The sequence below is a fragment of the Chelonia mydas genome, chromosome 2 (genome assembly GCF_015237465.2).
Source record: "Chelonia mydas isolate rCheMyd1 chromosome 2, rCheMyd1.pri.v2, whole genome shotgun sequence".
Taxonomy (NCBI): domain Eukaryota; kingdom Metazoa; phylum Chordata; order Testudines; family Cheloniidae; genus Chelonia; species Chelonia mydas.
The window spans coordinates 259,161,953-259,179,050 of NC_057850.1; the positions used below are offsets into that span (position 1 = coordinate 259,161,953).

At 41.4% G+C, this 17,098-nt stretch overlaps 1 protein-coding gene across 15 annotated transcripts in view; it reads right to left on the reverse strand.

Moving 5' to 3' along the window:
• Positions 1-17,098, reverse strand: part of MAP4 (microtubule associated protein 4) — a 278,564-nt gene that overhangs the window by 173,844 nt on the left and 87,622 nt on the right. For all 15 annotated transcript variants that reach the window (XM_043541762.1, XM_037891346.2, XM_043541771.1 and 12 more), the window contains one exon: positions 3,487-3,743. In XM_043541762.1, the coding sequence (XP_043397697.1) occupies positions 3,487-3,724 (238 nt within the window). In that variant the 5' untranslated portion in view covers positions 3,725-3,743. The remainder of the gene's footprint in view (positions 1-3,486; positions 3,744-17,098) is intronic.

Here is a 17,098-nt window from a genome sequence, read left to right on the forward strand (position 1 = left end):
TTTAAATATTTTCCAAACAGGATAATATCTCTCTCACTTTAGGTAAATCAGAACAATGCAGGGCTTAAAAAACTGTCTTCACAGGCTATCTAGACTTCAATTCAATGTCATTTTCACTGCTACAGCCTTCAGGGCTACATCATAACTGAAAGCCCTGAAGGTCTGAGAGTTCCGCCAAAAGATGGAGATTAAACAGGTACACACAGCAGCCAGCTGCAAAAACATACAGAAGGCTTTGTACACTCCCAAAGCAATCCTCCAGCATTATGTAAAGACCACAACGTAGTAAGAGGATTACCTGGAATTTGCCAAATTATATCCAGCAACTTGCTAGGTATACTCTAAAACTTCCTAGGAATTGATATCCCAATGCGGAAAGCACCACTTAAGGGTTTTCTAAAATTAACATTTAGTCTCACTTTGAGACAAATTCCCATCTGACTATACTGCTATTCTCATTACCCCTTCTCTTCCCTTACCCATCTCTCAGTATTCAGATGGTTCACACAAGTCCATGCTGGGGCCCATCTGACTGTTTGTTAAGCTCATCTAATCTGGCTCATGGATTTAAAAACAAAAAAAAAAACAAAAACACCACTTTAGCAGAGATGGAATAGCTGAATCCTGACAGGACATATGACTAAACTCGTTTCTGACTGAAGAAAGTCAATCTCAGTAGCAAAGATCCTGCTGTCAAAACACATCCTGGCATTTTAACATGAATAAATTAACAAATGAGAGCTGAAAAGTCTGATCCATGAAAGTTCATTTCCTCCTTCAGGAAAGGATAAAGCAGTTTTGGAGTCACAATCTGGAGTTTTGAATGTGAAACTCTTGCTAAATGTTATGCAGCAATTTCTGTGCTCAAAAGCTTCATATTACAATCAAACATTAAAACAGAGCCTTATGTTTCACTCCCAGCTAGGCCATTTCATAGTGCACACAGAGTCTAAGTCTGATTTATTCTACAGGATTTACTCAGTGGCAGGTAGCACATATTCAACCCCACCTTATATATTGTCAGAAGCATTTTTTAAATCAAGATTTGTTTAACAGTCATAACATGTGGCTTTGGTGAGAAACCATGGTCTTTTTCACAAGGAAATTGATCTCCCATCACCTCTTCAAGAAAAAAAATAGACAACCATCTGAAAGTAGCACATAATGAGATCAAGAGCCAAGAATGGCTTGTAGTAAACTGACACCATTTGAGATTGCAGAGGTTGACAAACCTTAACAGCCACGCATGTACAAAGAGACGAAAAGATAAAAAAAGCTTTAGTTTATGCACCCACGGTAATCAGGCTCTCCAATTACTTTGGAGAGATCAAAACAACATCAAAGATAGGGATTCTATAATGCTTATGATTTCCATTGCCAGTTACTCCAAGGCAATTTGAACATCCAATTCTTCATGTTTAGAAGCTAACATTAGTATTAACCCTCTGGAATATACCTAATATTAATTGGCTTGTTAGTTTTAGAGTAAGATAAAAACAGATTCAATTCAGTCACTAAAAGGATTGATTGCACATCCTAGGCGAAAATTTAAAATGCCATCTCCTTCTAGAAAGCCAAAAGTGCATAGTACAAAATCCTCATATAAAGTGACAAACCTACCGGCAGCTCATGTTAGCATACAGGGCTTTCAGAGAGACTCGAGCTCAATTCCCACTCACAGGTCCACAAGTCTTCTTACTGGGTGGCTTATGTAGGTTTTAACTGCCAATTAAACCAGTAAGATGACTGCCAATTGCCTCAGTGGCTAAAGTTGTATATAGAGCACTAAAAGCTCTCATGCTGAACCTTCAAGGGATGGACACCTAAGAGATCACATCCTCAAAGAGAGGCTTGCATTTTAAAGCAACACACATTTCTGTTGTGACATTATAATTTTCAATTTTTTATTTTAACATTAATGGAGAATCTTTTTGGCAGAGGATGCTGTAGCTGTATATCAACTTCAAGAGATTCCAGCAGAAAAACCTCTTTAAAACTAAGTCTTTGAAGCTAAATGTGAAAAAGTTCTTTCCCACCCCCACTTTTTCTCCCACAATGCACAAGTCAATATCTACTATTACAAAAATCTGTTAATTAAACCAAGACGAGTACGTGACTAATTGGAGTAATCACATGATGTTTTGCCACAGCCTTCATCCTTCCTCATCCCACCCTCCCCGTTTATCCCCACTCATCACATCATATCTAATATTAGACTAAGCTTTTCAGAGCAGGCACTTTTTTTTGGTTCTTTATTGTGAAGTACCTAACTTTCAGATAATGTAAAATAAAATATATGATGTGGATCAAATTCCTACATGCAGTCCAATGCCACGCCAGATGGGGACTTTAGGACCATCCCTTGTTCTGACTGATGACCATTTTAGTCCTTTTATATTCACCCCCTTTGCCCACCTATATAAGTACCAAGATTAGTGTAAATCTTCTTCCACAATGATGAGGTTACCTCGTTAGAGGCAGAGAGTACTTTGCTTTTATTTACACATCATATTTCATGAGAGGATGACGAAGTGCTTCACATAGGTGGGTTTTAGCACCATTTTAGAATTGCAGAATCAGGTACAGGGAAGTTAAGGAACTAGCCCAAAATTATGTGCTGAGTCAGTGGCCAAGTAAAGGAGCAGAATTCAAGGCTCCTGAATCCCAGTCCCTCCCTCTAACTCAGCCAGAAAAACAAAGTCTATTCACTCATTAATCTGGAACAAGCAGATATTTTCCCCCCCCATAATCACCAGATTGTGTCTGCTTTTCATTTGGGCTGGTAAATTTTCAAAGTCATTAGTGAATGATGCCAAGCCTATTTGTAAACACAGTCAGTGAAGAGTGCTCCTGCAGCAAGAGACTAAACTTCTCCTCCTCTCACCCAAAGGTCTGCAAAGCACAATCTGAAGTGCTAGAAAGGCAGCATGGCCTAGTGGTTAGAGCACAAGACTGTCAGACAAGGTGGATTCTATTCCTCATTTAACCACTGACATTATGGGCAGGACTGCCAAGTGACTTAACCTCTGTGACTCAGTTTCTCCATACAGAAAATGAGAATAATATTGCCCCCCCGCCTTTGTACAGTTATGGGATTTGGGGTAAAAATATTTAGCATATGTAGTAACATTTAGTACTTGTGTAGCACCTTCCATCTGAGGAGGCCAAAGCACTTTACAAGCATTAAACCCCACAATACCAGTTCCTGGGAGTTAGGACTGTTAAATACCCCCATTTTACAGGCTGAGAAATTAAGGCAGAGGGTAAGTGATTTTTTCCAAGATCAAAATCCAAGACAGAGGCAGAGTCAGGATTAGAATCCAGACCTCTTCACTCCCAATCCCAAAGTGTAATCATTAGATATTGCCTAGTTTAAAATGGTGTACAAAAAGTTTTAAAAGGCCTAAAACCATGGAGCCCACTGTTTGCTTACTGTAATATTTATGTACGGTGCAACCATTTGGTCTGGTGCTTATAGACACTTACTTTCTACCTGACCACCGTCTGTGTGGGACTTGCTTTTTGGTTCCTGGCTCTCAGCCTTTGCATCATCATCATCCAGTAGGGGGATATAGTCGGTTTTACCCACTGTTTCTCCAACCACGTCATCAAATTTCTCTGCTTCCAGGGTGGCAATGAAGTCTCGTTTCACTTCTTCCTCAATTTCTGCTGGTGGTTCTGTCAGAGCATCTGCAAGACTGAGATTGTGATCCAAGTCAGCCATGCTTTAGCACCTCTGTAACCTGAAGAATGAGAAAGATCATATTTTTAGTAAGAGATCTAATGCTACTAGGAGATTGATGCTGGCAACTGTGTTTACCTGCCTTCACAGTGTTGTAATTCCCAGATGCCCGGAAAACAAAATTAAAGACAACATAGTTCTCCTGAATCAAGTGTTTTAACTGTATGATCCATATTAAATTTCATATAGTGTTTGCAATCAGAGCATAAAACAAAAGCTACTAGATGGCTAGCAACTAAGAATTAGCCTAACCTTACATTCTGTTCTCGTGTCTCCTCCAGAGCCAAGAGTTAATTCAGTATCCTCAGCTGCACAAAACCAACTGACACAAGGCAATCTAGTTCTTGGGCAGACTCCACCCAGCCTCCCCTATGGAGATTACGTTTTACATAATCTCTGGTGTGTACCTTAAATCTCAGTGTTGCTTTTCATCCCTTCCACAGAGGTTCTGCAGCATGTTTCTGTCCTCAGCAGACCTGGCTAGTGACAGTAAACTTTCGCCTTCCCAGCATTTATGTTGGAAGGTAAAGCTCTAATAAATTAAGTGCTAAACATCTCAATGCTCCTAGTTTAATGACTCAATAAGATAATTGATTGTCCAATCCTTTCCTCTTATGTAGATCAGTGCTCAATGTTGTTCTCTGTGAGAGTCAGCAGACAATTTATATTAATCAACCCACCCGGATTACTGCAGAAGCTCTTTAGGTACACAGCAAACAAACACCTCTTTGTAGGGTGGATTCCTGGATTTTAAAAGAGTTTAAAGAGCAATGCACCAATGAGAGGCAAGGGGGAAAAAGTTGAGCTTTATCGTTCAACAGTCTATCTTCAAATGCTGGGTTTTTTCAGACTAATTTTTAGACTGTTCTGTTCTACAGAAGTATTGAAAGTTCCATTCATATGCCCTGTCCATCCAAAGAACGTCTTCAAGCCTGGACAGAAATAAAAACATATACCACAGGGGTATCTAAATGGGGACATTTCAAACCCCATAATACACTCAGTTCAGTTTACTTCAACTTTTTAAACAATTTACTGTTAAGTACTGAATCCAGATTAGCTTCAGTTAGATTTGCTCCACATTTAGAAGCATGGATAATCTGTGCAAAAAGTTAATGCTCCTTTAAAGATTTAGTTATCCCCTTTTTAAAAATCCAGTAAGTATTGTTTTTTTTTAAAAAAAAGCATATATAAGACAAATGTGGAAGGATGGAAAAATGAGTACACGTGTAACAACAAAGGTAGAGTTCAACCACCACATTCACTCAACATATAAAATTTATCATAAAGTTCATACGTCTAAGCAATATGAGGTCATTATGCATTATGACAGACAAGACCCATTATGGCTGACTAAAATGGTACTTATATCAGTCAGTATTGTAAACACTCTGTGGCCACATAGGACTTAAGAATTGTCACTGTGCTGCTCACCATAGTTTTAGGGCAACAGCATAATCCAGATCCTTCTGCGCCAAAACAGAGGCCCCCCCTACTACTTCAGCTGTGGAAAGTCTGTTAACTGTTAGCAGTGTATGGCTTCTGACACACAGAAATCCTGACTCCAGCCAGTGGAGTGCAGTGTTACAGATACTTCAGTATATTTCCATGTTTTCAAGAGACTGCTATTTACCCACTTATGTTCAAGCAGGAACTGGAAAGTTTGAAGAGTTTAGCCAAAATATACACCTTTATATAATAGTACCCCTTTTCCAGCACTGGGCTGTTAAAAGATCACAACCACTCCTTGAAGTGTAGAAAGCTTTAACAGCTATTTTTTTTTTTATAAAGCTTAAAGCCTTTCAACTTCAGATTTTTGTTTTCTTTTAGCTCCCAGTCCCTTGCCTACTATCACAATAGACAGTGAAAAAAATTGAGGAACAAGATTTGGTCCAGGTCCCATGTTTAAAGGCTTATGGCATTTAAGTATTTGTGGTCAAGTTTTCAGAAACACCTAATGGAACTTAAGATCCTAAGATATTATGTCACTTATTAAAAGTTTACCCTGGTATTGGTCCCAGCCCTGATAGGTAACAAGATAGCAGACCTTAAAGTGATGTAATTTCAGCCACCACCTTGCTTTATTTCTACTTCAGCAGACTCTTGAGGTTAGTTCCACTATCTCAGGAAAAGTTAGAGCTATAAACAAACACTTTAATCCTTTCATTTGAAAGCTGATGTGAAGCACTGGTTTTCTGACACTACAATCTTTAAGTAGCAATTTATGGGATAGTCATTACGAAAATCATGTCACAAAACTGAGTAGTCAGAAAACAGTTATAAAGTCCAATACCTTGCAGCAGAGTTAAGGATCATAAGGAGTGTTTAAAAGTACATTACGAACAAAACAAAACAAAAATCAAAACAATGATATTGGTCCACTCCTAGATGGAAATGGAAGAACGGTCAATAATGCAGAAAAGCCAAGTGTTTAATAAATATTTCTGTTCTGTGTTTGGGAAAAATCTGATGCAGACATATGCTGATGAAACACTTTCCTTTCTAAGAGGAGGATATCAAAGAGCACCTGCTAAAGTTGGACATTGTTAAATCAACAGGTCCAGATAACCTGCATCCTAGAGTTTTAACAGAGCTGGCCAAAGAGCTTGCTGGACCATTAATGTTGGTTCTTAACTCTTGGAACACCGAGAGAATTTCAGAAGATGGGAAGAAATCTAACATTGTGGCAATATTTAAAAAGAATAAAGAGAATGACTGAGGTAACTAAAGACTTGTCAACCAGATATCGATCACTGGCAAGATAATGGACTGGCTGATATGGGACTTGATAAAGAATTAAAGGGGGAGTACTGTAATTAATGCAAATTAACGTGGGTTTATAGAAATCCTGTCAAATTAACTTGATAACTTCTTTTCAATGAGATTACAAGTTTGGTTGATAAAAGTAATAATATTGAAGTAATATATTTAGACTTGTGTGGTACCAAGTCAAATGACTACAGAACATTTTCATTAAGAAACTAGAATGATACAAAATGGAACTCTCATTAAATGGATTAAAAACTGACTAAATGACAGGTCTCAAAATTTAACTGTCAACAGGGAATTATTTTCCAGGAGGTATGTTTCCAGTTGGGCCCTGCAGAGATTGGTTCTTGGCCCTATTTCACATTTTTATCAATGATCTGGAAGAAAACAAAATCACTGAAAGTTTGCAGATGACAAAAACTGTTGGAGTGGTAAATAATAAAGAGGCCAGGTTACCATCAGTGATCTGGATCATTTGATAAGCGAGGCGCAAGGGAACAATCTGTGTTTTAATATGGCCAAATGTAAATGTATACATCTAGGAACAAAGAACACAGGCCAGATTCACAGGATGGGGGACTCTATCCTGGGTAGCAGTGACTCTAAAAAAAAAAAAAAAAAAATGTAAGGGTCATGATGGATAGTAAGTTGAACATGGGCTCCCAGTACAATGGTGTCGCCCAAAAAGGCTAATGAAACCCTTGGGTGCATATACAGGGTAATCTCAAGGAGTAGAGAGGTTATATTATCTCTATATTTGGCACTGGGGTGACCATTATTGGAATATTGCATCCAGTTCTAGTAACCACAGTTCAAGAAGGATGCTAATAAATTGGAGAGAGTTCAGAGAAGAGCCACAAGAATGATTAAAGGATTAGAAAACCTGCTTTGTGGTGGTAGAACCATAGAACCACAGGGTCAGAAGGGACCGCAAGGCTCATCTAATCTAATGCCCTGCCATGATGCAGAATTTGTTGTCTCTAACCGTCCAAGAGAGATGGCTATCCAGCCTCTTTTTGAAAACCTCCAGTGAAGGAGTTTCCAGGCTGTTCCATTGTCCTACTGTACTTACAGTTAGGAAGTTCTTCCCAAAATTTCATCTAAATCGCTATGCTGTAGTTTGAACCCACGGCCTCTTGTCCTGCCCTCTGCGGCAAGACAAAACAGCTTTTCTCCACCTTTTTTATGGCAGCCTTTCAAATATCTGAAGACCACTATCATGTCCCCCCTTAATCTCCTCTTTTCCAAACTAAACATACCCAGTCCCTTCAGCCTTTGTTCGTTTCATCCCTTTAATCATCTTTGTAGCTCCCCTCTGGATCCTTTCCAGTTTCTCTACATCCTTTCTATACATTGGTGACCAAAATTGGACACAGTACTCCAGCTGAGGCCTAACCAGCACCGAGTAGAGCAGTCCGATCACCTCCCGTGACCTGCATGCTATGCCACTTATTGCAATCTAAAATTGCATTTGCTTTTTTTGCAACAGCATCAAATTGTTGACTCATGTTGAGGTTGTGATCCACCAGAATTCCCAGATCCTTCTCAGCAGTGCTGCTGCCAAGCAAGTTAGCCCCCATTCTGTATTTGTGCATTTGATTTTTCTTCCCCAAATGTAGCACCTTACATTTGTTTTTGTTGAATTTCATTTTGTCCGTAGTCCAATTCTCCAATTTATCAAGATCACTTTGAATTTTAGCTCTATCCTCCAAAAAGTTGGCAAACACCCCTCCCCCTCCCCAAGGCTGGGTCTTATCTGCAAATGTGATCAGTATGCTCTATATTCCTACATTCAGGTCATTAATAAAGATGTTAAACCACACCGGACACAGAACAGATCCCTGTGGAACCCCACTTGAGTCCTCCTTCCAGTCTGACATCATTCCATTAATGCCTATTCTTTGTTTCAGAGTAGCAGCCGTGTTAGTCTGTATTCGCAAAAAGAAAAGGAGTACTTGTGGCACCTTAGAGACTAACCAATTTATTTGAGCATAAGCTTTCGATAGCTACAGCTCACTTCATCGGATGCATAAAAGTGGAAAATGCAGTGAGGATGTTTTTATACACGTATCCACTTAATAGTAGTTCCGTCAAGCCCACATTTCTCCAGCTTACTTATCAGAATGTCATGTGGGGCTGTGGCAAAAGCCTTGCTGAAGTCCACGTATGTTATGTTCACAGCACTCCCCTTCTCCACCAAACCAGTTACCCTGTCAAAGAAGGAAATCAAGCTGGTTTGGCATGATTTGTTCTTGGTAAATCCATGCTGGCTGCTGGTGATCATCCCTCATCCTCCAGGTACTTGCAAACTGAATGTTTTAGACATTGCTCTAGTAGCTTCCCAGGTATCGAAGTCCGGCTGACTGGTCTCTAGTTCCCAAGCTTCTCCTTTTTCCCCTTTTTAAAGATGGACACTATGTTAACCCTTCTCCAGTCTTCCAGCACCTCTCCTGTCCTCCATGAATGGCTCCAAGATTTCTTCAGCTAATTCCTTCAGCACCCTGGGGTGAATAGCATCAGGCCCTGCTGACTTGAACTCAAATTAGTCAGAGTATCTCGGATATGTTCTTATCCGGATCTGCATCCCTTCCCCTTTGTCGTCTATGGTAACTTTACCAGTCATCCAGTCACATACCTTTTGTGATAAGACAAAGTAGGCATTGAGCAGCTCTGCCTTCCTATCTTCCATTACCAGCTCACCTCCTTAATTGAGCAGCGGACCCTCACCACCCCAATATTTCTTTTTTGGTAGACAGAAGGAGCTCAATCAATTTAAAGAGAAGATTAAGGGTTCAGAGTCTATAGGTATCTATATGGGGAACAAAAATTTGACAACGGGCTCTTTAATCTAGCAGACAATAGATATAAAATACAATGGTTGGAAGCTGAAGCTAGACAAATTCAGACTAGAAATAAGGCGCAGCTAAACAGAGTAATTAAGCAGTGGAACAATATACCAAGGGCTGTGGAGGATTCTTCATCACCGGCAATTTTTAAATCATGATTGGAAGTTTTTCTAACACATAGGCTCTAGTTCAAACAGCAATTATTTCATGGAAGCTCTATGACTTATGTTATGCAAGTGCTCAGATTAGATCAGTTGTTTTCAACCTATGGTCTGCGGACCCATGGGCGGGTCCACAGACTATGCCTAAGTTTTCCAAAAGGGTCCATACTTCCCTTTGAAACTTTTTAGGGGTCCACAAATGAAAAAAAAAATGTGTGAAATCCACTGGACTAGATGATCACAATGGCCCCTTCTGGCCTTACAATCTGTGAATGACAGAACTGGGGCTAGAAATGCACACTATTTACAGATGGAAACCTGATTCCTGGCATTTGTTTGTAACCATGACCATTCACAAAGTATACCTCATAGGCGTCACAGACTTTTCATTCCAGTAATACTATATTCCATTCCAGGTCAATGCCAATACCATAAGTCCCAAGACTTGTAATTTCATTTTGTGAATAACACTCAATCTGAACAATTATTTTTAGACAAGTCCCAAAAAGGTCTCAGCCCCCTGTTTTTACACACTTCCATGTGTTCGTGACCACAGAGTCCTCTGAGCACACATTGCAATCAACTGTTTATCACAGTATTAAAATATTCCACCAGCTTGCAGTTTTTATGCAGCCAGTTAAGACATCGGCATCCTTTTTATTTATTTGTATTAGTCTCAAAGTCTTGAGTTATTTGTTAGCAGAGCTTCCTCTCAGCAGCAGAGTTTAGAACTGCCCAGAATAGTAAATCATGGCCATCCTCCTACTCAGATGGAAACTATTACTGACTTGAAATATAGGCCCTACTAACATTCATCTGCCCTTGTATAATAAAGGCTGAGTAAGCATCTAAAGCCAACTCCAGATGGCCTGCAAACCAATGTGCCTCCTTATCTCTTGGATTGTAAGGAGAGCCTCAGTTTATGTCCAATCCAAACATTTCAGAAACAGTTAAACAACCATTGTTCCATGGAAGTATTTTCTTTTGCTTTCCTTCAAAGCCTGCCTAATCACACACTCACTAGGACGATAAACTATTTACACTACTGAGCCACCACAATAGAACAGCATTTAATCAGAGGCAGAAGCTGCAGCATAGGTGGTGCTTAGAGAAGAAACCGTTTATAAGGCTTAGGGCACCATCTGGGATGGTCCCATCTAGCCTAAGTTCTAGAGATATTACATCCAAAAAGATTGCATGATCCTCATTTGCAAAAGAATGGATGGATTGGGTCAACCTCATCTCCATAAAATAGGATGGAGGATTTAGCACCTTCAAACCTAAACAGCAAGTGAGACATTACAGAAACTGACTTTCTTGTACACTTATTAAATTAAACATCAGGATATTTATTTCCCATAAGGTATGTGGTAGTTATGCAACATCAGAACAACTAACTGGAAGACTTAAGTCATGTTATTGGAACTTAATATAAAATTTATCTCTAATGGAGTCTCTGAAGGCATAGCAAACTGGCAGACTGATGTGCGAGCACAAAACTATACTGTGGCAATGTGCAAACTTCAAGTGGTTCTGAGGATCTAAGCCTACTTTCCAGCCAAGAAAGAACCTTAAAATTTGCTTCCGAGGTTTACTTCCTCAGTTAACTCAGGAGATGGCTTCAGAGTGACAGGTGACACCATCCCCCTCACCCTAGGAGCACAGCAGTAGCACAAACAGCACTCATTCATGCTCAGCTTTTCTCCAACCCTTACCATTACATGCTCCTTTCTCCCACTTAAGGCAGGATTCCTTAAAGGTACAAAGCAGGTTAGAGCAACAACTAAAAACAACAGAACACTTACATGTATAGGTGTTCCTTACACATTTGTAAGTGCCCCTCAAACCAGCTAACTCTGTCTCAGGCAGGGAGAAATGGACTGTAGCATCTGTGAGTAATACTTTCTGTCATTTTCAGTTTGCTAGGAGACTTCATCCCATCCTGACAGATGATGACCTAGCCTCAGTTATTCACGCTTTTGTCACTTCTGGGAAGGACTACAGCAATGTGATATACCCGGGCATGAAGCCTTCAAACACTGTGGAAACTTCAACTAGTACAGAACATTGCAGCACATCCCCTCAGCAACCCAGGCTACCATGACCACATCAAATCTGTCTTCCACTCTGTCGGTTGTTTCCCATAGAATTTCTAATCAAGGTCTCAGTCTTTATCTTCAAGGCACTTCATGGCCTGGGCCCAGGATATCTAAAAGATTGCCTAAAGCTCCAGGATGAAGATACTAGTCGACAGTTATACTCTGGCACAGCGAACTCTTTATAATAAGGGTATATCTCATCTGTAGTACAGGAGACAGCGCTTTCTCAAGCCTGACTGAGACTGTGGAATGAACTCCCCCAGGAACTAAAGACCATCACAAATCTCAACACCTCCTGCTCCAAGTGCATGGCACATTTCTTTGACTTTGTGAGAGGGCAAAGACATAGCAACACATTTTTTTTTAAAAAAAACCATAAAACCCTACCAAAACATGACACTCCACTGCACACACTTCTCCCCCTGGGGAGAGGATGAGAGTATAAACAACATGTGACTGATGTGTAGTCACACTGCTTATCACATGACTGGAAGGCGCCCAGATACTACAGTGATGAGTGTGGTATAAGAATCTATGTGGAATAGAAAATAGAATATACTGTCCTGTACACTGCACATTCCTTCTGTCTGTGTAACCCCTTGCCAGCCTGTCAGCTTTTTACTGAGTCACCCTTGGTAGCCTCTCCCAGCTCAACCCCCTAGGGTCTTTGGGGTTTTACATCTCCTTTGATCCCAGACTAAGCCTTGGGAAAAGTAAACCATTCTAGCCTAGATGGACTGAGATAGTTTATCCCCCACTGATGACACAGCCATTATCTTAGCTGCTTTGAAGGTGTGTACCTGAGGCTCTTATCTTTGCCGTAGTTTCATTTCCCATGGGTTTTCCCATTTACAGCTTCCTTTAACATAACTCCATAGCAAGTAACCCCTCATAATCAAACAGAGGCCTGCACTATGTTTCATTTAAAAAAAAACAAACAAACATATCTTTCAGTTCATCACACCCCAGCTCGTTTTATTCTGCAAGTCACCGAGCTAGGGGAGCAGAGCAGCTGAAGGAAGATTGTCACTACAATGGATTCTTGTCTACCATTCCTCTCCAAACTCTCTGTATGCATCCAATGAAGTGAGCTGTAGCTCACGAAAGCTTATGTTCAAATAAATTTGTTAGTCTCTAAGGTGCCACAAGTACTCCTTTTCTTTTTTGAGAATACAGACTAACACGGCTGCTACTCTGAAACCTTTATTTAAATTATAACATCACAGTCAGATCAAGACTCAATCCCCTTCCCCATTCACAAACAAGAAGATAAAAAGACATGTGGAGACAAAGCAAGGGTTTTCAGAAGGCATTTTTATGGGTACTATATAGTAGGCAGACTATTTACATCTTATGTTGAATATATACATTTTCTGTGCACAGAAACTTGCCTCCTACAGATTTTGGCAAAGGAGATATTCTTCTTAGGGAAACAGACTATATATTACAAACACCACCCTCTGTCAGCCATGTAATGCAGACAGCAGACTGCTTGCTGAAGTCTGATCCTTGAAGGGATCCACACTGTTTCCAGCTATGACAGACACTGGAAATGAGCTTTTCACAACCATTCAGATCACTTCTTTGAAATACAGCAGCTTTAGAAAGGATTTGCTGTTCTTATGATTTGTAGCAAATGAACTTTACCCCTAGACTAGAGAAGAATGGGAGAAGGTATGACTTGGGAAGCTAGTGATGGTACTTTGATTTGCTAGTATTTACACCCTGCAGACCTCCCCAAGCATGAACTCTATTTTACTCTCTCCTGTCCATCAAGGGATTCAATTGACTAGTTCTTCCTAAGGTCAAACGTTTCTTTTGTTAATCTTCTTTGGGCATTTCTATATTACAAATTTTCCCCAATGTGTATTATTTAGGCATAAAGCCGCGGCAGTTAGTATATCGCTTGTCTGTATGCACACTTGGCTCCTTGCATAGCCACTGCATATACTCACCAGGAGGGCTTGTTTTGATGCCCAGTGCGGTGCACTATGGGTAGGTAATTCCAGTGTGCAACTTGCCACCATTCAGTACACTGTCTTTTGGGAAGTTTGCATAATGGGACAGAAACGAGTTATGCAGGGATGACTGGGACTGCAGAGTTAAGTTCCCATCATGCTACTTTCTCAACCCCATAATGCCATCTCTACCCTATCATTTTTGCTCCTATTTTGAAAATCCCACACACCCATGAGGGACTTGTCACTGTCCACAATTTCTGACAGAAGCACAGAGCCTGCACACCTCTGCACGATTGTCACGAGCACTGCAAGCACAGGACACATGATCCTCCAGTATTTGAAGAGCCACAGGGAATGTGATGGTTTCCTGGAGGGCAGATTGCTGTGGGACACAGTGAGAACCAATTCAAGGTTGTTGGTGGCATTCACAGAGCAGCTGCAAAACGGTGGAGCACCACTGCTGGGCCCGAGAAACAAGCACCGACTGCTGGTTTCACAGCCTAATGCAGGATTGGGAAGACTAGCAGTGGCTGCAGAACTTTCAGATGTGCAAGGCCACATTCCTGGATCCATGCGCTGAGCTCACCCCAGTCCTCCAGCACAGGGACACCAGACTAAGAGCTGCACTGATAGCGGAGAACTGAGCGGCAACCACACCATGGAAACTTGCAATGATGGATTACTACCGGCATTGCTCACTGAACGTATGTCGAGACCTCTTCTTTCTTCTTTTCTTGCCTCTTCTTTCTTCTTTCCTTACCTGGCTCAAGGTTTCTGTGGCATGGAGGGGGAACTTCTCAAGGCCCCAGTGGCAGCTGCTACAGATAAAACACACAGAGGTACCATTGTCAGTATACTCACAACAGAAAGCCAAGATTAAGAACTCTCCCCTTCCCTTACTTCCCCTAAAGTGTTAAAAAAAGACACGTTTACTAACACTTCTGCTTTGGAGTGTGGCCCACCATGGGTGAGGGAAATGAGGAGGGAATTACTCGGCTGCATGAAGCTATGAGTACAGAGCAACGGCACTAAACCCTGGCACCATTTTCCACAGACAGTGGTGATTGCAGCAGATATCTCACTCCTGAGTAACCAAGGCACAGAGCACAGCTGCTGCTGGCATCCCTAAGCCACCTGGGCCCATATGCTGTTAGCCATAATGCCTGCCGAAGTTATCGCCAACTGACGTGAGGTAGTGTCCTACCACGGGAGGAAGAAATAAGGTTGCCATCCCTAGAAACCTTCAGGAGAGGATTGCAGAGTACCTCCATGGCGTTTTCATCAATATCTCTCAGGAGAATTCAAGGGACATCCCTATGTACGAACTTCTCCACATGTCCCCACTCCCCCACCTAACTCTAGAGGAGCATGAAAAGCAGATACTCTACCTCTCTTTGTTACATCACTACCTCTTCTAGTACAAGTAAATTAATGAAAAGTCAATAGCTGTATCATGCTAAGTTGGGGACATCATCGTTGTAAGAGCAAATAAATTGATACTTACCCAAGATTCCTTCACCTCCATCAGGCTCGCCTGTGGTCGACTGCAAGGACTGACTGGACTGTGATGGAGTCTCAAACAGGTCCTGGCTGATGGCATCGTTGGATCCCCCAGTTACAGGTCTCACCCTCCTCTTCCACATCCTCGCTGTTCACACCAGGCACCTATGACTCAAGCTCCTTGGAGATATCCACGATGGTGTGCAAGGTGGTGGTCTCTGCCATATATGGCATGCAGCTCTTCGCAAAAGTGGCAGGTCTGCAGCTTGGCACCAGATCAACTGTTGGCCTCCCTGGCCTTCTGATATGCCTGCCTCAGTGCCTATGCTTTCATGCAGCATTGTTGCTTATCCATCTTACCCCTTCTCCTGCATCCTCATGCACTCTGCTCATAGATGTCCACATTTCTACAGCTGGTCGATAGCTGTGCTTGCAGAAGCCTCTACTCCCCATAGGCCCAGAAGTTCCAATATCCTCTGAGTACGCAAGACCAGAGTGTGTTTCGAGCATTTAACTAACATGCTCAGCCAGCCAGTTGCACAGAACAATGGAGGGATGCCACAAAGATGGACAATCTGGAAAAGGAATGGAGGTGGAGGACTGCGGCTTCTGGTCTCTCTGACCCCTGGGCAGGAGAGTTCACAACTGTGACCAGAGGAATCGCTCTCAGGCATTCTGGGACAGCTGGTGGAGGACTGGTAGGGTCAACGTAGGTAACCATCTGCATTTGCGCTGCATCAACCTCAGTACTTTGACAAGGGCTAAACAGCACTCGGGAAGGTGGTGTTACTATGTTGGCAAAATGGAGAGCTTACAACAATGGGAGGCAAAATTTAAGTGTAGACATGTGCCCAATCAGATCGACACAAGATGGTCTATGTCAGCCTAACTTTGTAGCACAGACCAGGCCTTTTAAGTTACTGCAATTCCTGTCCTTTACTCTAGGCTCAGTTTTGAGACACTGATGTGGTACAACCATTTGTTTTCTTTCAGCGCCCCACTCTCCTCTAAAATTAGCACTTAACTACTCAGAGAGTGAAACTTGTGGTTGTAAGAACAGAACCAGCTCTGCCATAGTTCCCATTTCTCCTGTCGTAAGTCAGCTTTTCTTAGAATGGGCCACAGCAGGAGAAGTTATTGTTGCCTGCTCAAGTATAAGCAAACAGTAAGTCATCCCTATTTCTCTGCAGCACTCTAAAACCATATCAATTTTTCCTGAAAAGTGCCTCCAGTTTCCTTGGGGGGCGGGGGGGAGGGGGAGGAGTTAAGATATTGAGTATCTTTTACACTCCATGCACAGGTAATCCCTATTTATTTATTTCTAGAAGGTATATTAAATATACTACTTACAGCCTATAGTGGTTGCCTTGTCCTATACTACAGACTTATGTAAAGAATACAGGAATGTGTTTCCCAAAATGCAGGACTCCCTGCGGTTAAGACCCTTAACAAGACAGTTTCAGGTTAGCAGCTGTTAGAGCGCATGTATAATTTTGTATAAACACTCATGTTTACAGACAAGCCCTTCAAAAGGGGTCAACTGAAGTATATTACTCTAGTCCTACTAACTTTGACAACATCCTTAAAAACACGAGGCCATTTCATCTGAACACACGTTTTGGCATCTAACAACATAAAAGATTTTGTTCACATCAGTGATGATAATACTGAATTACTAGATAATTAGATACTGCACAAAGCACTCTGAATGGGCTTAAAGCAAGAAAATCTGACATACGAGGCATAATACCTCACCACTGACTTCAAATGGGTGTTTAGGGCATTCTGCACGGAGCAGGACCCAGATCTAAGTCAGAAGTCATGTCACACAGGATCAAGCCTTCCATGATCACAGCTAAGGACCTGAATCACCTTCAGCCAATACAGGAACATCCTTGTCACTTAGTTTGTACATATATCAATATAGAGAAGTTGCATAAAGCCTCCTTTCTCACATCCAGCATCCTTCAGGAAGAAATCGCTTTCTGAAGAAGTTTGGGCTCTTTACCTAAACTCCCAC